The sequence below is a fragment of the Oikopleura dioica genome, chromosome 2 (genome assembly GCF_907165135.1).
Source record: "Oikopleura dioica chromosome 2, OKI2018_I68_1.0, whole genome shotgun sequence".
In the NCBI taxonomy this organism is placed as follows: Eukaryota; Metazoa; Chordata; class Appendicularia; order Copelata; family Oikopleuridae; genus Oikopleura; species Oikopleura dioica.
The window spans coordinates 9,141,558-9,165,773 of NC_137292.1; the positions used below are offsets into that span (position 1 = coordinate 9,141,558).

Consider the following 24,216-nt stretch of genomic DNA (forward strand, 5'->3'; position numbering starts at 1 on the left):
GTCTAAAACTAGGTTATATATTTTCTGATAAGAATAAAAATTTGAACGTTCGAAATCAGTGTCGTCAAAGAAAGCGCCACAAATATAAATGTACAAAACGTATATATTGACTCTACCCTACATATACCTTTCATAACCTCTATGGGAAAGTGCGTCCGTTGCCTTTTCTCCCAGGCCTATTTTCTAATCTGTTTGTGAAACAAGTGGCTCAGAACACGTAGCTTATCGAAGTTGTAAATTCTCGTTGGTAAAGCAGAATATCGGAAATACTGAATCTTCTCTTCTTTTGTGGTGTTTGCTTAAAATCGCTCTATAATTATCATTGAGCCGAAAAAGAATCAAGCAATTTTTTATATAAACGTGGATAAGTCGGCGTTTTTCAGTCGAGAACAATCCATCGAAGTAAGTTTAACTAAAATATTATTACTAAAGAGCAACCTTTACTTACTCGCCATTTATCGAACGACATCGGAACGTTTCAATGCTAATATAAAATATCAAAGCTTTTTAATTCAAAAGGGCCTACCTAACAGTCGATTTCCAGACAAATTAGCAGTGGTCAGTCAATTCATTATTCATAAAGTTGACAATATTTTCGAGCAAATTGAGAAAAATGAGTATCATGAGGGATGAAGAGTGACTTTGTCCTAGACATACTGACCGACTGGTAGACTGACCGAGGGAGCTATAAAACCGTACATTAATAGAACGCCAGACAATTAAATTTTATCCGATTTTTTCGACCACGATTTTGAAGAATTCAGAGTTTTTCAGCCAAAATTTTCAGTTGGAGTTTTTTGGAATCTGGACACGGGACACCAGGCCGTGGTGTCTAGCTCCACCTCAGTAGCGCTCATCGTATCCGTTCTTTCCTTTAAAAAGACTCGGGCAAGGGCGATTGTTGAATCAGACCAAGTTACCGGTTAGCCATGTAACTCCTCTCCTTAGTGAGGATTCCAACCCTTTTCGACTATTTTTGAGGTAGGCGTAAACTCCTCCTTGATTTCAGTTTTCTTCTTGTAATCGGCAGATTTCATTTTGAAAATTGAGATTTGCCGGTTACAATTATTAACGATAGAATCTTAATAACGGCCAAAGATAACAACATTGGATAACCCTCAAAAAGACTGATTACAATTATTTAAACATCAACCCAAACTTTTGACGACGCTTTTATTTAAAGAAGATTCCTTCACAAATTGCAGTAAGTTACAGTTTCGTCTCAAGGCCAGCATCTGGCTTTCAGAAACGATTGAAACTCAAATATTTTTATTCGACGATTCTTGGACTCTCTTTTCGGACCCACTTAAAATTTTAAATTTCTAAATATCAGCGCCTCTATTCTACTAGAAAAGCGACTGTATCTATGCCTCCCGCAGTTACGTAAGCTGTTGTAAGCTCACACAGGGTTGTATTAACCCTACATAGTTCGATCCAGTGAACAATTCGCTGGCTCAAGGCCTAAAACGAACCAAAGAGCTCGAAAATACTTTTTTATGTGTGTTTTTGAGTTTTTGTGCTTGAGATAGAGGGTGGACGAACCACTTTAAAAGCTCAAAAAAGGCGAGATGATCATCTTTTTCACAAATTTTGGCAAATTCTTCCTCAACTCGCCCCACTAGAAGACAGACTCGAGCTAGAGATACTACATGTTCTAACTAAGCGAGGCACAGAGGAGCAAGGAATTTGCCAAGATCGCCAGGAAAACGCAGCAAAAGTGCGGACGAACTGGCCCTGCTTGGGCCAGATTCGCGGGTCACCGAACAACACTCACTAGAAAACCTTATTTATACTGTTCCGGCGAATTCAGTTGCGCAATTCAAATGTAAGCGGAAAAAATGATATGACCCAAGTGCAGGGGTCATTCATTAGATGACCTCCAGAATTCTCAAATTTGAACTGTCAAAAACACAGTTTTAGGAAAACACAGTCTTCGATTATAAAGACCTTATATAACCCCTTCTTAGTGTTCGGAATTCCATAGCATGAAATCATAATTTTATTGCCCAGGATACCATAGGGAGTCAACCGAAAGCCCTAAACTGCCTATCGGATAGATCATTATGTAACAAGTCTTCCAGACTGAACTACCAAATCTCCCAAAAAACGCCCAATTTTGAGAGGAGGGGCATTTTTTCTGCGTCGGGTACATTTTCTTCCAGTCCCCAATTTTCTTGCTCAACGACTTGTAAAATTATAGAAGTATTGTACTCCAATATTCTTATACGTATTTGCAAGGCGTGCCTTCGATAAAGTACTTGATAATTATGATTTATGGCACCATGAATAAATGTATGCATAATTTAATTTATGCTTCACTTAGCAAAGGAAATCGGCAGAAATTTATGCAAGGCCAATTATTTTTTTGGCAACATGTAGTTAGATTGCTTGAACTCTGTCAGTTTTTCGCGACGGCTACAACGGCTACAGATAGGGCCGGTTGTATGAGACACCAAATCATCATTATCAGTAAAAACAGCACGAGCGAGCGCCGTTTCAAAACAGCTCGGACCTCCTGCCACATTCTAGGACCAAGTATCAGATCAAATAAGATAAATTATCGAGAGTGGTCAAAATATAAAACATTTTTCTTCAGAAGGAACGAATTTTTGCGTCAATTTACTCAGTGATTACGTTTTTCCAAGAACTTTTCCGTAAGTGTTCCTTGAGAAGGGTCTGCCGCAGTAGACCACTCTTCTTTCCAAATAAAATGGAAGTTAAGATTGCCATGGTTTTGGTTTTCCTACGGTCAATATGTTTTTCTCTGGCGAGCTCCTCTAGTGAGCAAATTTGTTCTTTTGAAATTTTTTTTAGTTTTTTCCTCGTTTTTTGTTCAAAAGCGTTTTTGCATCGTCGATGACGGTCGTGGCGACATTCTACGTTAAATTATTCGAGATTTTTAGACTTTTTCAATTGCCCACTTGGTCATAAATTAAACGAAGAAACCTTTAGAAAAAAAAACAACAAAAGCTAAACAAGCATATTCTAGCACGAGACAAAGCAGCAAAAAGCCCGATAGCGACATGAATTTCTTCTTGACTCACCAACCCTCTCTCCTTCCCCTCTTCACTCTCTTCCTCCTTACGTCCGCCCAGTCCGGCGGCAACTCCTGCGACTTGAAGAACATTTGCAAGACTAGTTTGAATAGGGAGACGACCGATTCTTGGAACGCCCAGTCTTGGAACAGTCTTTTAAAATCGACACGCCCCAGACTCGACTTTTTCAACACCTTCATCGACGGCTTCCTGGAACAGAAAACAGCCATCACCAACATGGACTACGTTCATTGCCTTGTTAACTCCTGTGAAAATGAGCCGATGAAAGTCTTCAAACACCTGGTCCTCCAACTCAACAAGATCAGCAGAGAGAGCAAAAAAAGTAACTTTTACAACGCGTTTACGATGATCGAAATGGTGATGACCAAGAGACAACGAGAAGACTTGCACTTTTTGCTGAAGCAACAAGCTATGCGCTCGAGAAAACCATTCCATATCCCGAGTCGAATAACTGCGGAGAACCGCGTTTTCTTCAACGGATGGGAAAATGGCTTCGGTTCGCTGGACGAGAAAACTTTTAATAGACAGAATGAAGAATTACGGAAGATTATTATTAAAGATTTCTTGCGCTGGCCGATCGAGCACTGTGAGAATCATATATTCTCTCTATATAAAAAGTTCCGATATATATTATATATTTATTTATGAATAATAATTATTAACTACTTTTTAATAGATATGGATTATATTATCTCTGCGAAGGACGAAACATTCTCACTTCTTCGAAACCTTTGCCCTGGGGGGAACTCTTTGGCCCGCCGAGCTTTGAGCCGCCGAGGAGACTGGAATCAAAGTGTAAGTACAGGCGATAATTCTGAAACTGAGTGGCTAAATCGACGTAGATTCTCGAATTCTGAAATTTGATTTTTAGGTGAATCTTTCCCAGAATTATTTCGGCGTCCGATTCAGCGATTGCGAGGCTCGCAAGTCCACATGTACCATGCGAAATCGCGTCTTTGCCGTGGTAGCGCAGTACATACTCGAAACCCGACAAAGCTTGAACTCCCAATTCCTCAAGGACGTTTGCCAGTAAATCCTGCCTCCCGAAACAAATGAATCTTCCAAAAATTCTTGACAAGTCTCCAAGTTCTCTCACTCCATCACTCCATTTTCCTCGAGTTGAGTTCAGAACCCAGATGGTACATTCGGGTGTAGAGGCGGCCGCTCTCTCTCACTCTCGAGGCCGAAAAAATCGCGCCCGAGGACGAAAAAAGCGAGCGATGATGACCCCTATGTGCTCCCGAGCATGTCACCTTTTGAACTTTTCAACTCTCTCTGCTTCTGCTGCCAGAACTTCCAATACCACAACTACTCAATTCTCTACTACAGTATTTACCGAGGAGAACATCTATCTCGTCTTTTTCAAATAAGAATCGAAGATGCCTGTTCTTCGCGGTAACTATCTATCTTGCAAATGTAATTTTATGCTTATCACTATAAGAAAACTTTAAATATCTTGAAAACTCCTTCAAAAACCATCAATAAGAATTATACAGAACTCTACCATATATAACTATCTCTACTCTTCACTACCTGCTCGCTATCTAAAGTTTCTTAACCCACAAACTATATAATAATTTCTCCCCTTCCCTACCTTCGTGTCGTTACGGACCCACTCTGTTCTTTGCCACCCCAATTTTAACAAAAAAACTACCCGTCGAACCTTTGCTGAAATTGACTTTTTGAAATAAAAATCAAAATCTTTAATGAAGTAAGGTCGATGATTGCACGCATAAAAACGGAATGATCACTAACTCAATCTTCTTCCTTGACAATCTGAGCATCAGGAGAAAATACGGTAATGTAACTGTTGTTGTGGCAATCAAGAAATCGACAAAAAAAAAATAAACGCACAATTTTGTGATCACGCCTTCTTTTCCAAAAAAGCCGGCAACTTGACAACGAACGCAGTATAGGACCTGTAGAACATGTCTTTATTTGATCATCTTCTGAAGGGTAGATTCTTTAACGGATAACTGGAAAGCTTGTTCTTCCAGAAAGAACGTGTATTTGCCAGGATCAGAAATGAACCGAGTTCAAAGTTCAGGCAAAATATTCTTCTTTGGAATCTGAAAAACGAAAACACTGTCTATTGCCAACTCAATATCGGTAATAATATTATGGCAGCAGCCGACACTATAATGAGATATCTAAAGATTGTCTGAAAGCGATCGTCTTACTACTGCAGCTAACAGTTGGCATGCAGACGATATTTTCAACCCTTGTTTTCGACGTTACGTTTTCCGATGCGATTTTTTATCCCAACTGATAAGATATCCACGAATCAGGATATTTTGATTGATTTGATAATCCAGTCGTCTCGGACGTCTTTTTTCTCGGTTGATAGAACTGATTTTGTAAATCTGACCGAAAAGACGATTAGGAAATCGTAACTATATGGCCCGAGATTTGAACCTAGAGAGGAGGTTCATCGGGCGATTTGCTTAATCCCGTAATCACGATTCTTATGAAACAAAAGAAAAAGACCGGCAAGTGTATGTACCGACTCAAGATCTGCAGAGCTGACGCGCCATCTACTGCACGCCATCTAGCGCCATGCCTTCTATATAAGAAACATTCCAGCACCATTCTTTCATCATATCAGTCCTAATCAGACTAACTATCTACAACCGATAGAAAAAAGCAGCACCAAAAAGCAGCATGCAAATAGGAATCGTTACATTCGCTACTCTCCTTTCCTTCGCCAAAGCGATGAACTCGTGCAATCTCTGGACGAGAAAAATCGCCCGAACGGAACGTCAAAAGGTACAAATAGTCCACTCAAACAAGCCCTAACTAAATCTTCTAGTGGAATCTCTCCGGATCGCGCCCTCAAAAGAAAAACTGCCTAAAAACTTACGGATCGTCAGAGATGACCGCTGATGTTTTCTTCTGCTCCGATGTTTGCATCATCCCCGACGGATTCGCCTGCAACCCCAACCCAGGATACGGCCGCGACATTTGCGGCATCGACTCTTACTGCGATACTACTGAGCGAATCTGCAAGGCTCTTTACGTAAGAACCCACTTTTAATTCACTCATCTAACCTCAACTTTAGTTTGATGAATCCTCATTCTCTTCGTCCTCTTTCGATGATTTCTTCTATCCCGACATCATCCAATTCGACTGATTATGGTAGAATCAAATCTCCAAAGACTCAATTTATAACTCTTTTTTCAGAAAAGGATCCCAAAAACCGCTCTCAATGTCTCCCAACTTTTCTCCCAACAAAACCAACAAAATGTTCTCCCAAACGCGCTCATCTGTTTGCTACGAAGTAGGATGAAAGAGGAGCCCACACCAGACCTTCTATGGAAGCACTTCTTCTCAATTTAGACTACCCAAATAATTTTTATACTCGTTCTTACGTTTCTTTTCAATTCGCTATTTATACGCTCTTTATTAGCGCTCAAGTGTAGTTATGATCTTTTTATTGACCGGTGAGGTCAGCCTCCGACCAGTTGCTCTGCTGGTCAAGAAGGAGTATCTGTGTCTTGCTTACAGTTTACTGTTTACTTTTTCAAAGTTCAATGTATCTGCTGCTTTTGCTCCTTGTCCTAAATCGAGCAGTTGTTGCGACATAGAAATGATTGCTCGGTCGATTTTTTTATAAAATACCCGTCCGCTTTTAAAACATAAAAATAGATAAATAAAACAAAAAAAATGCGCTCAAATTTATTTTTTCTCTTTCTAAGACCTCAGGTTTATTTTCTGGCAGGAACAAACAGTTAAAAAACGGCTATCTTAAGGGGGTACACATCAATAACCGCGGCTTTCGAGCAGTATTTTTGTTGAAAAATAATAAAGTGACGCCCTTTTTGTATTTTACGAGAAGACTAAGTTCTTTCAGGAAAAAAATCTACTCAAAAATTCGGTTCTTGATGTCCAACCCTCAAAAATGTGTATAAAAATGTGCACAAGAAACGTTCCCTTTAAAAGATTCCATGGGAGCAGCATCCACCGCGTTTGAAAGAGTAGCAAGCTTCTTGGTAGATGACCCTTTTTTGAACTGGCGAGGAAGAAGCTTAATAAAATATCAAGAAGAAAAATTGGAGAACGAGCTATAAAAAAAAATGATGATCGGGACAATAAATATAAATTTATTGCCGTTCAAAAAATATGGTGCGATGTCACTGACAGGCAAATTTAATGTTTGATAAGACACCTCCCAAAAAGAATCATCAACTCTGATGCAATTTGCACGTTTGGAGAGTTTGAAGAACGTGCAAGAGAAACTCGAAAATATTGATTCAGGGAAGCAGCAAGACTTTTGGCCTTCTTCCCAAAAGTTCACTTCTATTTCATAAATCAGGCAGAAAACAGGCTGGAACAAGACGCTATATTGCGTCTCATAACAAGCTGTTTTATTGACCAACTCTTTAGTGAAGGCAATCTCTTTTTTTTTCTCATTGAAATCAAGGAAGAAAGCAAGTCGACTCTTGAAAAAACGGATAATTTATAGACTTACTGGTCAAACCACACTGACGACAAATCAATCTTCTTTGAGCCATCGGAAGAGGAAACTGGCAACTGCTGACGTTGGAGACCATTGAAGCCCTTAAAAATCATGATTTCGTTCAATAAAAATAGGCTTACCAAAATGAAACGATCGCGAAAAAATTCATATCTCTATTGATCAAAACTTTATTTGAAAACTTCTTTCTGATTGTAATTAATATTGCCTGAGGCGTGTTCTTGAATCTCTTTTTATACTGTCAGTGCTGCGCGGCGCTAAAGAGAAGGCTCGTTTCAGGGTTGACTTTTTGTTATTCTATTTCATGGACTTATTTGGTCAGTCACGTGTTTGCATTTAGATTCTATCAAAATGATTTTAAAATGATATTTATTTAATCTGGATTTGGCGAAAGAAGCGTTTTATTCGGCCGTTGTTAAATATTGTTTCTTGCATTAAAATTCTCTATAAAAAATATTGATAATTGTCGACAATCGTAAAGTAAAGATAGTCTATTTTAAATAGATCTTAAAGTTTATCAATTCGATAATACCAACATATATTTGAAATTCGATATATATATTGGCTGTGACGAGGAGAATATTTAATTCAATTTTGGAAAATATCGACTTAGTGCTTTAAAAGGAGTAAAAGGCTATCTCAAGCAAACTTCCTTGTTATCGACCTCTTCACTGTAATTGAGTCTGATTACTGTATTTAATAGAGATAACAAGGAAAAAGAGACAAGCGCCATTTCTGCGGTTCTCTTAAAATGTGGTTCAGTCGGTTTACCGCCAAAAGTCACTTTATTAATTAACTGAATCCATTTACAAAGACAGGGTTTTCCAAAAATGACGTTTAGCAAAGTAAATCGGAAACGAGAAAACCTGATCTGTCATTTATCCAAATTGCCCACTGACTTTTTCCATTACGCGCAAATCGAGCGGACAGGGACCATTTACGTCATGGCTAGAGACAGACTGTATAAAATCGGCTGAATTTGTCAAGTCAAGACTCGGATCGTCTTTTACGGAGCTTCTTATTGGCACTTAATCTTTCTCAATTCGTCAATTTCATATTTTATTATATGAATTATTGAAAATACTTACTGAACAATTTCTGTGACTGAAAGATTGATGAGTTCAATTTCCATCAGACAGTAAAATCCATTTTTTTCTTGATGAACCCACAAAACACTCGGTATTACATTACATGCCAGTACATGAACCTCGATGATTTCCAATAGGTAGAAGTAGTACTACTCATCAATTTCAAATACACGCAGCCATCTCATTACTTATATATTTTCACCAGGACTCGTGGACTCGAGTCATATCTGAACATATCGCGCGGCCGAAAATTTGCTGTATTGTGTATTATCCTCATTTTCGCACTGATTGAAATACAATTTAATTATCCAGTTGGATGCAGATTGGGGTAAGCAAGCGGTGTAAATAACGTCTCAACAATTCGTTTACGCGAGCATTGGCAAATGCTGCATTATTCATTCAATGAAGTCTGTCGAAAAAACCGCGTTTGATTAAGGCTATAACGTCTCTTTTGGCCTCTCTGGAAAACGGACTTCCCTTGGTCGATTTTGAAAATTTAAAAGGCAAACATACTTGTTTTCTCCTAAAAAATTCAAAAATGCCATCAAAAAATACTTTTTTTAGGTAATTTTTAGCTTTAGAATCATTCAAAAATCGCCGATCGGTTTTCCGAGAAAACTAGAGGTTAAGAGGTAGAATTAATCCGATTATAATATTAACTCGGGCAGATTCTATGATCCCTATGGAAAAAATTTAAAGAAATTGTCCGAATTATGATTATAGTTCTCTCTTCTTTTAAAACTCTTTTGTTTATAGACTGACGCTTGAGATCCGCGCAGCCAATCAGAGCGCGATGAATCGCTTGACTCACACGCTCGCCAACAGCGCTCTCTTTTCGGCCTGGAGGATAGCACTCCGCGCAGCGCGTACACGCGCATTTTTATCCTCAGGTGCCCGCACTAACATGGCGCTAGAATGAAAATTTAAACAGATATCGAAGATTTTTTCCAAAGGGATTGTAGAGAAGGCTTTAATCTATTAACTGATCGAAAAAATCTACCTCTGTAATGGTAAAATTCTTCGGAAAACCGATCGGCGTTTTTTAAATGATTGTAAAGTCGAAATTTCAAAAGAAAAATAATTTTTGATCGCATTTTTGAAATCTACGATAGATTTTGAGTATATAAGCTTTTTAATTTTTGAAATCGACCAAGGGAAGTCGGTTTTCCAGAGAGGCCAAAAGAGACGTTATAGCCTTAAGTTTTCAGGAGCTAACGTACCCCCTAGCTCGCTCACATTTTGTGAGCATTTTTCCCTTGCTCGCTTAGTTAAATTTTATCAAAGTCCCCTTGCTCGCTCTCATTCTTGTTTCAGCGCGCTCCATTAGTCGCCATCCTTCTTTTACCTCGCGCGCCCTTGTTCGCTCCTCCTCACCCATTTATCCCTTGTTCGCCGCGAGACCGCCAAAGCCTAGCTCGGCTTGGGTCGCTCTTACAGCTCTTACTGAACTTTCGACTCAAGCTTTTCATAGGGAACTAAATTTTCATTTTCATGAATATTTTGACAGTAACTAAACTTCATTTCCTCTTTTAAGCGTCCAGTTAAATTTTTGTATCTTAAGGGGAGGTCGACGAGAATCGGGATTTCTGTAACCAAAAATGCGAAAAAACCTGCTTAGATAGGCGAATTTTGACTTTTCACGCGGAAAGAAAAGGGTTTCAAAAATACAGCGGCGAAAACTAGAAAAAAAATTTTCTCGAAAAAATCTTGAAAAAATTAGGGCAAAGTGGGGGTGTCTCGTAACCAAAAATCTCGAAAACGGGATTATTTTTTCTCCATCAAATACTGTAAATAGTAAGTTCAAACCCTTAAAAATACAGCGGCGACAATAAAAAAGGGATGCTTCTCTTGAAAATTTTTTACTGTTGATTAAAAATATCCGATTTTCCTTAAAATCGTCATTTTTGCTCATTTTTTACAGCGAATTTTACAAAACTCGCGGAGACTCGTAATTTTTTACTGATAATGATAGAAAAACCATTAAAAACAATATCTAGCAAAAAAAATTCGGATAAAGACTGTTTTTGTGTGAGAAAGCCAACTTTAAAATTTCGTGAAATCTCGAATTCCAGACACAAAATCGAAAATTTTGTTAAAAAAAGTTTATCAATGCGCAAAATGCTGGAGACCAAAAATGCTCCTTTTCTATTAAGGAATCCAAAAATATTGTCAAAATTTTGAAAAAGCGAAAAAATTTCTCGTCGACCCCCTCGTTAAAGCAACGCGGTATTATGCCGTAAACTTGATAGTTTGACTTTATATGTACATTTATACTCAAAATAGTCGAATCTTCATGTTGACACTGGTTCCAGAGTTGCAAATTTGCTGAGCTGAGTGAGCTGAGCAGTCGCTCAGCTCAGTGATTTTGGAAAATGATCTGATCTGCTCAGCTCAGCTCAGACAATTTTCACTCAGCTCAGCTCAGCTCAGCTCCATTATTTTCGAACATGATCTGTTCTGCTCAGCTCAGCTCAGCTCAGCTCAGACGATTATCACTTAGCTAAGCTCAGCTCAGCTCAATGATTTGAATACAATTTTACTACCGAAAAACAGTAAAAACAGCTCAGCTCAGCTCTAATTAGGGTCCGCTCAGCTCAGCTCAGCTCAACTCTCTTAAACAAAAGGTCTGCTCAGCTCAGCTCAGAAACCTCCGAAGTAGGCCAGCTCAGCTCAGCTCAGCTCAGAGAAATTTTTTCGCAGGTCAGCTCAGCTCAGCTCGGAAAAATTAATCAAAATTTGCAACTCTCGAGGAAAATGGCATTTTATTTTTTTATAAAAACAGTCTCAAAGTTTCAATCCATGTATTTCGAGTACTTTTGTTTACTTAAAATGGAGTGTCCAAATTTCTTCTTATTAAGAAGATATGAAAATTTGACAAAATGGACGTGAAAGAGCATAAAAAAATAAGTTTGCTTGGAAAAAATCATGAAAATCGAATTTTGAGACCATTCTACGAGTTAAAAAGCCTTTTAAAAGTGAAAAAGAAAGTGAGCAACGCGTTATAAAGCGTTCTCGCGGGGCTTCAGGAGCGAACAAGGGATAAATGACGGAGAAAGGCGGGCGAGCAAAGGTGCGCCGTCGAAACCAAGGAGGGCGAACAAGGGGTCGTAGAATGCAAAAGAAGGAAAGCGACCAACGGATCTTGGTAACAAAAAGCGAGCGACCAAGGGGGTCTTGTTGGAGTTTAACTAAGCGAAAAAGGGAAAAATGTTCACAAAATGTGAGCGAGCTAGGGGGGGGGGTACGTTACTTTACTGTAACCTCTCTTGAATAATTTTCCTTTATTCTCGATCCCGGACATGCACTCTTACATCGCAAAAATACCTAGCTGGCAGAAAAAGCTCTTTTTTTCTTGTTCAAACAGGGAAACAAAGATGTTATAAAACTTGTGAAATCAGAAAGAAAAACTGTTTTATTGAAGGAATTTATTGAAATGAAAAGTAGTCAGATACTTGAGCTGTTACTTTTCAAGACAAACAAGATGTGAATAAACTGCGAGTTATTGAGCATTCTCCAAGACTGTAGCAAGAACTGATGAATCAGAGCTGACTTCGAGTGAATTATCTTCGACTGGAGGAGATTCAACGTTTTCCTCGTTGCTTTCCTCGTTGCCCGTTCCAAAGATGTTTTTGAAGAGGTCCTTTACTTGAAAACCATATCTATCAAATGTTGAAAATTAGCAAGAAGAAGAATAGTTCAAACCTTGATGCATACCAAGGTCGCTCGTTTCTATCGTTGTCGTAGTTTCTGTCCGAAATACTGGCCGATTGAAAGTCGGTTGAATCCGCATCAAATCTTCCCCCAGCTCGGCCAGTTTGCCGCTGCCCGTTTCTGAAAGCAGCGCAAGAATGTCTCGGACGAGCGGGGTTGTAAGGAATCCAGGTGCACACTTGCTCGCCGAATTCGACTACTTCGACGCCGCAGTTGGTTCCGCGCTTTCGAAGGCGAATGTTTTCCTGACGATCGCCTTCGGAGCAGCAGCTGCTCCATTCGCTCCATTGGTGCATTCCCTTAATTTTTTAAAGGAGAAGCAAGCATCGCAGCCTTACCTTTTCGCAACTTTCGCTTTCCTGCGCTTCATCTGCTCCGAATCCACACTGTCTCTTTCTAATTCTACTTCCAGTTCCACATTGCTTTCCTCCTTCGATTTCGCAATTAGACCAGTTAGACCAGCGACCACCAAAGCAAAAACTCTCTGCAGATCCCACAAAAAACGCTACTGCTCCTATTTTCATTTTATTTTTCAGCTAGAAAAAGACGAGAGCCTTGATTTCCAGCGCTTTTTATTGAGAAAAGGGTGGGAATTGCATTTCTCGTGAAAATAAACGAGCAATTTTAAACGTGGCCCGGTCACGTGGATGTCAAAAAAAACTGTGGAATCGAAGATAATCTTCAAAAATAATTAATAATGCTTTTGATCTTCAATTGTAAGTTTCAAGTGAAATTGAAAATAATTTATTTTTAATGTTTCACTTTTAAAGATGAGAATTTGATCGCTTTGGTCTCAAGCCTTGAGAATCCAGTAAATAAATACAGTTACAAATATTTGTCTCTTCCCCCAAAAAATCAAGTTTTTAGCAAGTTCCAGTCAAAAATGAGAAATATTGGTGTCCTGTTGGTTTCTGTTGCGTATTGTTCTTATTCTTGCTGGACTCCTGGAAAATTATACAGGTAAAATTTGAAGATGGGTAAAAAAAGTTGATTTGAAAATTGAGAGGATCTGTATCGAGAACAAAAAGCGGTAGAACTTGTCAACGATGGGGCTCGGGCTCAACTCATCAAGAGAACCCGATCAAATTGCCTCCTAGTTGGGATAGAGCCGAGAACTACTGTCGAAATCACGATTACAAGCACATGAGGCCCTGGTGTTACACAACCGACCCGAACGTACGGCATGAAGAATGCCCGATTCGTCTTTGTCGGTCTTCGAAACCAGTAAATCGCCCTACACGAAGACCAACAACCCTCCAAGCGCGAACAACAAAACCGCCCAAAGAAATTTATTCGAACTCATTTTGCGAAGACTGTAACAGCGGCTTATGCGGCTCAGTGAACGGTCCCAATGTTTTCGGGGAAAAAGAAAACGTTACCTGCCTAAACAGTTGCCACGAAGAGCACTTTTGCACAGAACGAGTTTATTGACGGATAAAACGAATTCTTATGGCATCAAATCTGTTGCGACTTAAAATATTTTATCCCGATCGTAGAATGGGTCAATTTCTAAATCTGATTTTTCATGGCCTTGGCAGGTTTATGTAAAGAAAAAAAGTTAACCACGAATTTCAATTTCATTTCAGCTTCCTCAAGCAGGATGTGGTGGAAGCTTGTTATCAGCGAATACGATTCTTACAGAAAAAGTTACAAAAATAGCTAAAGAAACTTTTTAGAAAGCAAAGTTTAACTTTTATAAGCTGCTCATTGCGTTATCAGCAGCCGTAACGGTCGCGATAAGAATCTTCGTGGAACCCTTGTTGTTGCTGGTGGAAAATCGCTGTCTTCAGAAAACCGTCAACTAAGAAGCATCGGAAGCATTTCCCTCATCCCGAGTACAATCTCCGTTCTCAACACAACGACATCGCCATTTTAAAAGTCTCAACTCCATTTTCAATCAACACATTCGTCCGCCCCGTCTGCTTGCCCTGTCACAGCAGACCTCTTCCAGACAAAGCGAAATGTATCGTCACTGGCTTCGGATTGACCGAACGGGGCAGAACCACTGAGGACAAGATTTTCGCTTCAGTAGAGACGCATTCAAAAGAATTCTGCAGCTCTCGATTCGGATATGGCTTCAAAGATGGTAATGTTGAAAGCATAGAGGTCTTGTTAGTTTGCTAGGAATGATGTGCGCCGGAGGAAGAACAGCGGATACATGCAGGGGTGATTCTGGTGGACCCCTCGTTTGCAGCATAAACGGACATTATTATATCTTTGGGATTACCTCCTGGGGCCAGGAAAGGTTTGAATGAAATGGTTCATCGAGATTGAAAGCACATTCGACCTCAAAAAGAATCCCAACTGCCAAGGTGGACAAGGAGTCTATACAAGTGTTCCAAGCTATCTCGAATGGATACATCAAAATTTTTGATCATAATTTATAAATAAAGTTTTATTGAAATTTATTCATTCATTTATGCAAGCAAATAATAAAACAAGAAGAAGCGAGGTACTGAAAAAATTACAGTAAAGCAAAAAGCACTGTCCTCTGATTGAAATTTCAAGTACAAAATTGAAACTAGAGGATTAATAAATAAAATAATGAGTAAAATGACAAAACTTTAAGCTGATAGCAATACTAAAGTAGCGGTAAAAATAAAGGTTGAAATTTGAACTTCCAGAAACAGGCGAGATAGATATAGTTTTTGTTCGACAGAAAAGTAAAGTAAGGAGTAGTATTAAGGTCAATTCTTTATTGTTAAATTAAGGGGACTTCAATTCATCAGACTAAAAAAGGATTTATGAGCGGCACAAGAGGATTTTGAGAAGGAAAAAAATATTTTTTTTAAGTTGCGACTCATAAAGCTAGCACAAAAAGAAACACAGGACAATCAAACATACTTGGACTGAAAAACAAAACTAGGCACTGTCTGGTAGACAGTCGTTGGGACAGAGGAGCTTGGAAGAATTTCGGAGAATGGCTTGATGAGTTAGGATTTGGGTGGTGCTCATATGAAAATGCATGTTTTTCTCGCATGTCGAGGTTGAGGTTTGCTAATTTTTAAAAGACTACTGTAGCAAAAGACAAGCTGTATACTTGTTCAAGAAAGCAAGCTGAAGTCAACCTCTGGAAGGTCTGTTTTCCAGTACTTGTAGCTCGAGACAGATTGGTCCGGCACTTCTGGTTCTGAAAAATGTCAATTTTGCGGACGTTTTCGATTTCTTACGGTTTTTATCAGGAAAAAAGTGGTCGCAGTTGTCCCCAAGGTCCTTGTAGCAAGTAGAGTAGCCACTGATCGAGCTCTGTTGTTCCTTCAGATGGCCCAGCGGATTCACGATGTAAATTCGTCGATCAGTTATGCCGACGTTTCTGTAGGACTTGACGTCGGTTGGTCGATTCCCGAAACCGGCCCAAAATGGATTGACCGTCTCATCCTTGTCTGCAAAAACTTGCCTGATACCGTGAAGGCAGGAGATCTTGAATTCCTCGGGGCGACGGACGATCACTTCTTTGTGGAAAGCGTTGAATAAGGAGGTCGGGTTGAGCATCACCGGCCCGGAAGGTAGTGGAACGCCATCTTGGATTACCGACTTGAGGTAATTCTTCGTCATGTGAGCCTGGAAAACTTGATAAGAAAATGAAATTTCTAAAATATTATATTGTTTCATGTATTTCATATATAGTTGGATTTTAACCTGGCCAATAGCGCGCGAGCTGAGGTATAAAATCTTGTATCCATTATTATGAATTCGTTGGTAGAGATGAGTGACGCCCTTTTGCGACCAATCCTTACCAATTGCCGGAAAGATGTTGCCCATCACATCCGACTTGGTGATCGTCCCGTCAATGTCGGAAATGACTATGCTATCCGTCGTATTCCATAAATAAATAGAAGCTGATATTTTCGTCGTGCCTTGCAGCATCGTCGTCAGCCAAAAATCAATAGTGTTTTCTCCGTATTTTAGGTTGAGCTTTTTGAGCTCGTCGGAGGAAAGAACAAGGGTCTTCTTCATAATTCTGTCGCCGTCTTGGAAAATTGGACAGAAGTCGGGGGAAGGGACGGAAAAGCTCCGCGATAGCTCGAGTCCGTTAGCAGCAGGAGGAACTTCTAGGGACTCGCTTGAGGCCGGTAGTTTTGGTTTACTGGGCATGCTGATAGGAGCTGGGTTGCGAGAGTAAGCCTCTGAAGTCGAAACAGAGCGGGGCCAGTAGCCAGCGAACCAGGAACGTTTTCTAAGACTCTCTTGTTGCAGCCCATTGACGGTGTCTTCGGAAAGGGGTCGCTGGTAAACCATCATTGAAAGAATAATTGCGCTACAGGCAGTCCAGTTGTAGTACTTCGTCCCCATCCGGACAACCAGTGATGGATGCGTGATGAACTTCTTGGGCTCCCGAGAAAACTGCTCAAATGTGACTAGATTCTTTTTGAAGCTATCTGGACATGAAATTTCATTGTTTTCTAATAGACCGCCACAGAGAGAGAGCGAGAACTCCGCCTCAAAGTCGTCACAGTCAGTGCCAGAATCAATCGTCTCTAGAATTAAAAATCAGCAAAGGACGATTTCAAAAAGGTTTTTACCGGAGAATGGAGACAGGGGAGAGGTTGGTGAAAAAACTTCCGGGAGGTCACTGGTCCTCATTTTCGTCAATGCAAGTGGCGGTTCAGAATCGAACCTCCTTCTCCTTGGAATTCGTTTAGGCACGGAAGAGAGGACTAAAGACGGAGGACGGCGATTTTGATTAAACCTATCTTCTTTCGGTACTTCTTGTGGTAGTTCTCCAAAAGGCCAGACCATTGTCGGGGTGTTGTTGTCTACTGGCGAGTCACTACTCATCGAGTGGCGACGACGTATCCGCCTATATAGACGAATGAAGATAAATAATTGTCGCCTGCTTTTATATTACCTTGGACTGTCCATTTTCAGACTTTCCAGTCGCTGCAGCAGGTTATCTGGGTTAGCAAATCGATCGCTCTCCTCAGAATCCCCTCGTTCATTAAGAGTAGGCTGATAATTTTCCATCCCCTGGCTAAATAAATAAAATAAGCAAAAATAAAAGAAATAGTCTTTCACGTTAGACACAACATGATAAATATATGATGAGTACACTTGAGCAAGCAAAGAGAGCAAAAGGAGCTTATTTTCAAGCTCCGAAGCTTCAAACGTCAAAGAGTTTTGAGGCTTGAAAATAGCTCTTTAGGAGAAATCTCGGGACAAGCGCGTGACGGGCTAATTTCATCCGCTTTTCCCGTCTTTTTGAATTATCTCATGCAGTTTTTGAAAGGAAAAGCACTCCCTTACTCTCTCGAGATGGTAATTGACTCCCTAGGAGTCTGGAAATAATTACTAAGATGATGATTTGAGCTGATAAGCGGGCTACTAGTTTTGTATACCTGAAGATGCTATCCCGGGGTGTGTAAAATGGTGGATGGTCGGGAGGACCTTCCTCGATACTGTTTGAAAATAGTTAAAATACAGAATCAAATGGTGATAAAAATACGTACAATTCTGTCTCGTCGAATTCCATGTCGAGCATGTCTCCTTCGGAACCATAAACATTGTTGTTCTCAACAACATTTGGACGCGGAGATTCAGGGCGAGAAGGGACAGGTGTTAGTTCCATGGGACTTCTAATCGGAGAAGTGATGTAAGCAGTTGGAAGAACTTCATTCACGCCTCGCTCAGTCACTGAAAATCACAGTACAAACGGTGATAAAAGAAGAAATCGATTGAAACCCCCAGAGATTTTGAGAGTACAATTGGATACCGTGTTTATTTCGAAGAAAGGAATCCCTTGGGATTCATCCTGACTTCTGACAAAGAATTTACAATGATGATTGATGAATTCTTACCAAAGAAAGCTTCGCCTTGGTCACCGAGTTTCATGTGAATGTCATCTACGACTTCGCCATTGATGGAGATGTTGATAATTTTTTCCTTGGGACTGAGGACGCCCAATTTGCCAAAGCGAACATGGAACGGGCTCGTAGTAAGCTCGCCATTTGGATGTTGAGCGACAATTATATCTATAGCACCAGATAATGTAGCTGGGTTGAGGTTGTTGTAGGCATCGCGGATATAACTGCCAAAGCTTTTTACATAATCCATTTCAATAAAGTCCTAAAAACAGTTCATTCTCTCCTCAAGCAATATTTCTTGAAAAAAATATATCTTTTAAATATTTATTCTTTCTAGGAATAAGGGAATGGGAAAGAGAAACGCGCTTTGTTTGAAAAATAATGGGGCCATACGCGAATACCTGGCATATAATCAAGTAAAGAGCGTAAAAAGTAAAGGATCAAAAACGATTTTTGTAGATTAGTCAAAAATTAACCCATTTCCTTCTCTAAAAATATTTTTTTAAAAATTTAGAGTACCCTAAGCAATGAAAAGCTTTGATGGAGAATAAAATTGAGCATTTTATGAAAAAATAGAAAATTTCATAAAAAAATTATTTTGAATGATTCTCTGTACTCACTTTTTAATTGTGATACATGTCTCTTTCTATTTCGCTATTTTCGAAGAAAAATTGCTATGAAGTTATTGAATTTTTCATTTCGCAACTGCGCAGGAGCGTTTCAGACAATCCTTGAGACATTCGTGGCGGTAAACACGCACTCATCGAATCTCATCATCGTAAAAAAGAGTGATTTTTTCTCATTCGATAAATATTTGTGAAAACCCCGAATTTGAAAAGAGGAGGGCTGTAGCTGACGTAGTTCTCTCTTAGTTGTAACAACTGAGTCACGTGAGCGGTCTATCACGAGTTTATGGCCCGTTAAACGGCCACAAATCCCAGCAAAAGAAAGAGGAAAAGGCAAGGGAGTAATATCAACAAACTGAGATGATCAACAGACGGCAATTCCCAAAGGATCACAAAAGAAAAAAACATTTCCCCAAGTTCAAAAGCGGTTATTCCCTTGTGACCTTGGATAAATATTTAGCCAGTGATCGTCGCTTCTATGTCTGACCAAATCGGACCATCTTTGGCCATAGTTGGACTTCGCCCAGTAATTTGCAACTGTTACTGTTAGTTTTACTATCGGGAATATTACCTATGATTTCTTATTCATCCTTTTTCAGACCACTCTTTATTGAAAGTAATAAATTACTCACCTACTCAGCAGCATTTGCGGACGATAGCAGCTCTATGCAATTTCCTCTATGATTTTCTTTTTCTCCTCACATGCGCCTCTGCATGCAAAGAGCGGTAGTGTAATTTACAGTCAGGTCAAGTTCTGTCTCTCTCTCCTTGGTTGAGAATTGTTTGTTGTCGCCGCGCTGGGGAGCGGCGTGAAAACGGCAAGGAGTTAGAGCTGGCCTCGCTAGCTCTGGCGCAAACTCGGGCAGGGCGATCAGGGGTAAGACTGGTCAGAGTTCAAGGTCACTTGGGGCTCCTACGCGCGCACCGTGGTTGGTGGCACCACTCGCTTTGCACCTTCCATTGGCCGCCGGCGGACAGTGCGACCTCCAGACAAGCCTCCCTCCAATCCCGTGACTGGCTAGTAGAACAAAGAAACGCCCAACTCAGCGAGAATCGTTGCATAACAAATTGGTAACATCCCAATTCGAACTACTGTAAATCCTCGCCGCCTGCTCGAGAAATTTACTCACCTCGCTGGATACAGTGATAATTCGCCACTAAGCTTGCGCACAAGATATTCTTGAACAGCCTTGGGAAATCTTTGAACGTTCAAATTAGAGAATCGAGGTCAACAACACGTTTTGGTTTACGGGCGCGTCGTTAAACTTTTTAATTGTGATTTCACACTGACAAGTACAATTTAAAATCCTTAATTTTTTTGGTCTGGAATTTGTATGATTCATACAGTATGAAAGAAAAACTTGACCTTTTCTACGGTAAAGTAAGGCGTTACATAATCAGCGCTAATCGAAGAACTTAGTTACCGTGCTTTTCAAATAAAAATTCAAGTAATTTTTATCATCGAAAGATACCACCGAGTCGGTTGGACCGACGGTAGATTACAACTTCCTGAGTTTTTATCATGAATCTAGATCGAACTGTTCAAGTTTTCAAATGATTGTGGCAGTGATTCGCAAGAATTATGCCATACTCTTTCTTTCTTGTCTATTTGAAGATGAATTATTTGAAAAAAATGGGTTGATTTAGTATCTTTATTTTTCATCAAACGAGACAGTAGCTATCTGGTACCAAAATAGCATAAGGATGGTTGTAGTTCAGGAGAGTAGGGTGTTCTTCCATGAGTTTTTCTCCTTCAATCGAGGTCCAATCTTCACTGAGGGTGTATTTTTCGAAGTGATGCTCCTGGCTGCCTCCAAGTATCAAGAGCTCGTTAGGAGCAAGACGAACTAGTCGCGCCTGTGCTCGCGTTTTATAAACACCACTTAAGTAGCTCGATTAGTTATTAGAATTTAACTCTACGTTTACTCAACAACAGTTCCAATAGTAGTCCACTGGTCATCAAAAAGCCTCCAAATCTTTCCAGCTTGTCTGAAATTTAAAAGAATAGAAAAGAATTAGTGAAAGATGCATCTTACCCAGAAGTGTAACCAGGGAACAGGATGATACCCAAATCTCTGTCCGAAACATGTGTGAACTGGTAAGTGTACCCATCTGGCCACACTAGTGATTCTTCAACAGACCAGCCATATAAATTCCTAAATGTTTCAGGTTTGCAAAGTCTAAGAAGTGATAATTCTTACGTAAAGCGTTCAACAACCGGGTGGTATGAACCAGTATCGGCATCTCTTCCAGAGATCAAGATAGGATTCCCCTCGTATGATGCAATCTGACCTCCTTGATATTGATGGCCTCGGTTTGGTGATTGACTGTCCCAAAATTTACTTCCATCGTAAGTTTGGACCTTCTTCATACCATCGTAGATCATGATGTATGCTTGTGGGTCATCTTCGGAAGGTAGATAGCCGACAGAACCTGTATTGCAGTTATGGTTGATCTCTTCTCCTTCCGCTTTAACAATATCGCAACCGTCGAGAATGTGCGGCCCGTAGATTGTCGGTCCACCGTCATTAGAGTACCGTCCGCCAAAAAGGAAGTTCATTCCTTTGTAAAGAACAGAACAGCCCTCATAAAAGAAATACTCTCGATTATCTGGACCGTTGTCATACCAAGAAACAGTGATGTCTTCAGTGTAGTGGTCGAAATTTGCAAGAGCGGGCACGTGAGCTGGGTATGTTCGATCAAGGATCAGTACGGATGTCAGCTGCTGCGGAGGAATAGTAGGGTTGACCGAGGGACACTCGTAGTTTGGACATGGACATCCATTAGGGCAGCCAGATTCACATGGACAGTTTTCGAAGTTTTCAAGGAAGTCCGTGTTGCACTAAAATTGTTGAGCATATTTTTTTTATAAATTAAGATTAAAACCTGAATGACACAAGTAGAACTCCCAGAGCAATCATTTAGGCACTGGATAAGGTCCAACTCAAGCTGATTGAGACACGTTTTGTAATCTGGGTTCTCTCCAGGTTCAAAACAAACGTTGCAGATGACTGCAGCGCAACCATCACAGCCCTCGAAGCAATCAGCATGACAAGGACACCCATCGACACAGTCGAATCCTTGACGAATGCAGCTATTCTCACAAGAAACATCTCCGGGTGCGCAAAAAGCTAAGCAAGATCGGACGCGCTCTGAGCACTCCGCTGAGCATAACTCTCCAAGATCTAAGTCCGTGCAGTTTTCATTGAGTCTCACTGCAGGAAAAGAGAACAAATTTCGATCGGCAACTTCCGAGTAAAGTTCCATAGCGTCAGGAATGAAAACAACGCTCAAAAAGAATTTGCGCCGGTTTCATTGAACCAACAGAAGGCTTATTCTCAGAAAAATTAGTAGCCTACCGGCGTGCTTCCGTGCCCTTTAGATACTCTTTCGTCGATTCGATTTTTTATCAGAAAAGATCTTTTATTCATTCTTCAGCTTTTTGGATTTCAATCGAGTAAGCTTGAGGCAGTAAATACCAAGTGTCTTTTTCCATTAAATCTTCGTTTGTCAGCGGAGCAAAAACGTTTGTTTTCTTATCATTGATTGCGCTCACGTTCGTTGTTGGATCAAAGAATCTGTTGTATGCTTCCTTGTCGACAAAATATTCTTTTGTCATCGGAATACACAGTTTGATAGAATGTTGCGCCGTAGGCTGGTTGTTCTGAATGATGTATTCGTTGTTCTCGATTCGATCAAGGATCATTTGATGAAAGAAAACTCCGGAATGGCTTGAAGATCTGAATGCTCCAGTGATCGTAAGAGGTCGGACAAATGTGAAATTTTGATTCAAATAAACTAAAATTGAGTTTGATTGGAATGGACCCTAGGCCTTTTACCTTTTTCATAAACGAAACTACTGCCAGCAAGAAGATCCATACTCTTGAGGAAATCTCTAGAAATCAATCGACGCATCCACTCCCACCCGGCTTCATGAGCAAAAGTTTCCATCGCCATTCTGTCTAAGAGAGTCTCGATCTCAACCAACTGAAATTTGTTTTCCGTCTCTGCTTTCTTCAAGCTGAGACCGGCCAAACTTCTCGGATAGACTCGCATAGTGATGAACTCCAAAATGAGTTGTATTGAAAACTTGTTCATGACTTTCTTCTTGAAGTACTCTTCTTCATTCTCAATAGCTTCTCGCAAAGCATGACGAATAAGAGTAGCGACTTTAGCAGGTTATTCTTTGATTGTGATAAAGAGAACTTATCTAGCTTCAAATTCAATTATTAAACCCCCTAACTGAAATCGGAACGCATAAGTTCGAGGTTTTCTGGTCGATAACATCCTTTGTGACATTTGTAAAGTTAGTGTTCCTCGCTTTTGCGAGCCGATTTTTCAACTGGTTTACTTTGATCGATTTCGTCAAGTTTTCGTCCATCGTATAAAGCTCCGAAGACTCTGGGAGAGAGATTACGGCAGATACAGCATTCATGTCATCATCGTTTACTTTCCATCGGTAGAATTGACCTCTGCCGAGCCAAGATGCATTCGCTTTTTCCAAAAGTTTTTTGACATCTTCTTCTTCGTCCTCTTCGATTGGGTTGTAGATCAAGGTCCACGCAGTTTTCCAGTCGCAAAAGATGAAGAAAAAGAGTCGCTTGCTTATAGGAGCATCTTCTTTTCGCCGTCTTCTAGGGCCGCCGAGAATTTGATTGGTGCTGCAAAAACCTGGGGTCCCGGCTTCTATAAAGATGATCAGCTGACCGTTTTATTGGGATCAACTTACGTAAAGATTGAAAGTTCCGAAACTTGCTCCCTCGTCTTACGTAGCCCATTTTTCTGTAGCTTTCTCGACCGGAGAATTCTGTCATGACGCCAAAATCAATCCACTTAGGAATTTTTTTCTTCCCAAATAAAATAACATTCTCCAATTTTTGATCGCTATGTTCCAGGTCAATTTTCCATAGATATTCTAAGCCGCCTTTGATTCCAAGAGCAATTCGTCTTCGTTCATCAATCGTAAGACTTTCGTTTTTCAAAGCATTTCGTAGACTTTCAGCTCCTTCTTCCATGATTGTGATCCACCCAAGACAGTCCTGCATTTTCTTATCCGTCTTCAGAAAAATCTCAATATTCGCAAGATGTTCGATGACATTTTCATGTCGGGGAACAATGTTTACACCGGTGTTTTCTTCGGTTCCAGCTTCAAAATCTTAAAACTCCAATCAATAATATGCGCGGGAAAAATCTTTACCTGATGACATATTTATTTCAAAGTGCATATCCTCGTCGGTAAAATTTCCGGCAAAAAGAAAAGGATCGAAACAATGAATCCGGAAGAGCGCATTGAGTTTGTCCGACTGTCTGCCTAAGATTGCTTCTCCGCCTTTATAAGATTAACCAATGCCTTTTTACAATTCAATATTCTACAATAGAATTTGAATTGATAGAAAATGCCAATTTTAAGTTTTAAACTTTTCCTGAAGATAGAATGTTCTCATCAAAAAGCCATTTTC

General features: G+C 40.1%; 6 protein-coding genes and 1 long non-coding RNA gene across 12 annotated transcripts; 2 read left to right on the forward strand and 5 right to left on the reverse strand.

The window, feature by feature from the left end:
- The first annotated feature begins 867 nt into the window (after positions 1–867).
- Positions 868–4,928, forward strand: LOC145698905 (uncharacterized). Its single transcript, XM_081776142.1, has 4 exons — positions 868–981; positions 2,990–3,642; positions 3,733–3,851; positions 3,928–4,928. Exons 2-4 carry the CDS (start codon positions 3,024–3,026, stop codon positions 4,087–4,089), a joined length of 900 nt encoding a protein of 299 aa, XP_081632268.1. The 5' UTR covers positions 868–981; positions 2,990–3,023; the 3' UTR covers positions 4,090–4,928.
- A 743-nt stretch (positions 4,929–5,671) lies between these two features.
- LOC145699439 (uncharacterized) lies at positions 5,672–6,699 on the forward strand. Its single transcript, XM_081776712.1, has 4 exons — positions 5,672–5,822; positions 5,866–6,072; positions 6,116–6,192; positions 6,238–6,699. Exons 1-3 carry the CDS (start codon positions 5,718–5,720, stop codon positions 6,185–6,187), a joined length of 384 nt encoding a protein of 127 aa, XP_081632838.1. The 5' UTR covers positions 5,672–5,717; the 3' UTR covers positions 6,188–6,192; positions 6,238–6,699.
- A 93-nt stretch (positions 6,700–6,792) lies between these two features.
- LOC145699784 (uncharacterized) lies at positions 6,793–7,755 on the reverse strand. Its single transcript, XR_014134079.1, has 3 exons — positions 7,654–7,755; positions 7,526–7,614; positions 6,793–7,081 (listed from the first exon to the last, which is right to left on the reverse strand). It is a non-coding gene; the product is annotated as an uncharacterized LOC145699784 (long non-coding RNA).
- Positions 7,756–12,036: 4,281 nt separating this feature from the next.
- On the reverse strand, positions 12,037–12,858 carry LOC145698822 (uncharacterized). The gene is made up of 3 exons (XM_081776042.1): positions 12,669–12,858; positions 12,322–12,629; positions 12,037–12,278 (listed from the first exon to the last, which is right to left on the reverse strand). Exons 1-3 carry the CDS (start codon positions 12,852–12,854, stop codon positions 12,119–12,121), a joined length of 654 nt encoding a protein of 217 aa, XP_081632168.1. The 5' UTR covers positions 12,855–12,858; the 3' UTR covers positions 12,037–12,118.
- Positions 12,859–14,718: 1,860 nt separating this feature from the next.
- Positions 14,719–19,628, reverse strand: LOC145696531 (phosphatidate phosphatase LPIN2-like). 6 transcript variants are annotated; one of them, XM_081773580.1, is made up of 11 exons: positions 18,651–18,740; positions 18,126–18,393; positions 17,778–17,961; positions 17,667–17,726; positions 17,575–17,619; positions 17,180–17,302; positions 16,854–17,131; positions 15,970–16,808; positions 15,501–15,891; positions 15,371–15,460; positions 14,719–15,327 (listed from the first exon to the last, which is right to left on the reverse strand). In XM_081773580.1, exons 1-10 carry the CDS (start codon positions 18,690–18,692, stop codon positions 15,375–15,377), a joined length of 2,316 nt encoding a protein of 771 aa, XP_081629706.1. In that variant the 5' UTR covers positions 18,693–18,740; the 3' UTR covers positions 14,719–15,327; positions 15,371–15,374. The 6 variants fall into 6 exon arrangements, with proteins under 6 accessions (XP_081629706.1, XP_081629710.1, XP_081629709.1 ...); XM_081773584.1 differs by lacking the exon at positions 18,651–18,740 and adding an exon at positions 19,390–19,628 and having other exon boundaries at positions 14,719–15,460; XM_081773583.1 differs by lacking the exon at positions 18,651–18,740 and adding an exon at positions 18,752–18,977 and having other exon boundaries at positions 14,719–15,460.
- A 775-nt stretch (positions 19,629–20,403) lies between these two features.
- On the reverse strand, positions 20,404–22,038 carry LOC145696866 (uncharacterized). The gene is made up of 5 exons (XM_081773969.1): positions 21,644–22,038; positions 20,959–21,599; positions 20,794–20,913; positions 20,684–20,746; positions 20,404–20,639 (listed from the first exon to the last, which is right to left on the reverse strand). Exons 1-5 carry the CDS (start codon positions 22,022–22,024, stop codon positions 20,420–20,422), a joined length of 1,425 nt encoding a protein of 474 aa, XP_081630095.1. The 5' UTR covers positions 22,025–22,038; the 3' UTR covers positions 20,404–20,419.
- Positions 22,039–22,220: 182 nt separating this feature from the next.
- LOC145698924 (uncharacterized) lies at positions 22,221–24,082 on the reverse strand. The gene is made up of 4 exons (XM_081776163.1): positions 23,955–24,082; positions 23,487–23,912; positions 22,597–23,443; positions 22,221–22,555 (listed from the first exon to the last, which is right to left on the reverse strand). The coding sequence occupies exons 1-3, from the start codon at positions 23,980–23,982 to the stop codon at positions 22,980–22,982; spliced, it is 918 nt and encodes a 305-aa protein (XP_081632289.1). The 5' UTR covers positions 23,983–24,082; the 3' UTR covers positions 22,221–22,555; positions 22,597–22,979.
- Between the last annotated feature and the right edge of the window lie 134 nt (positions 24,083–24,216).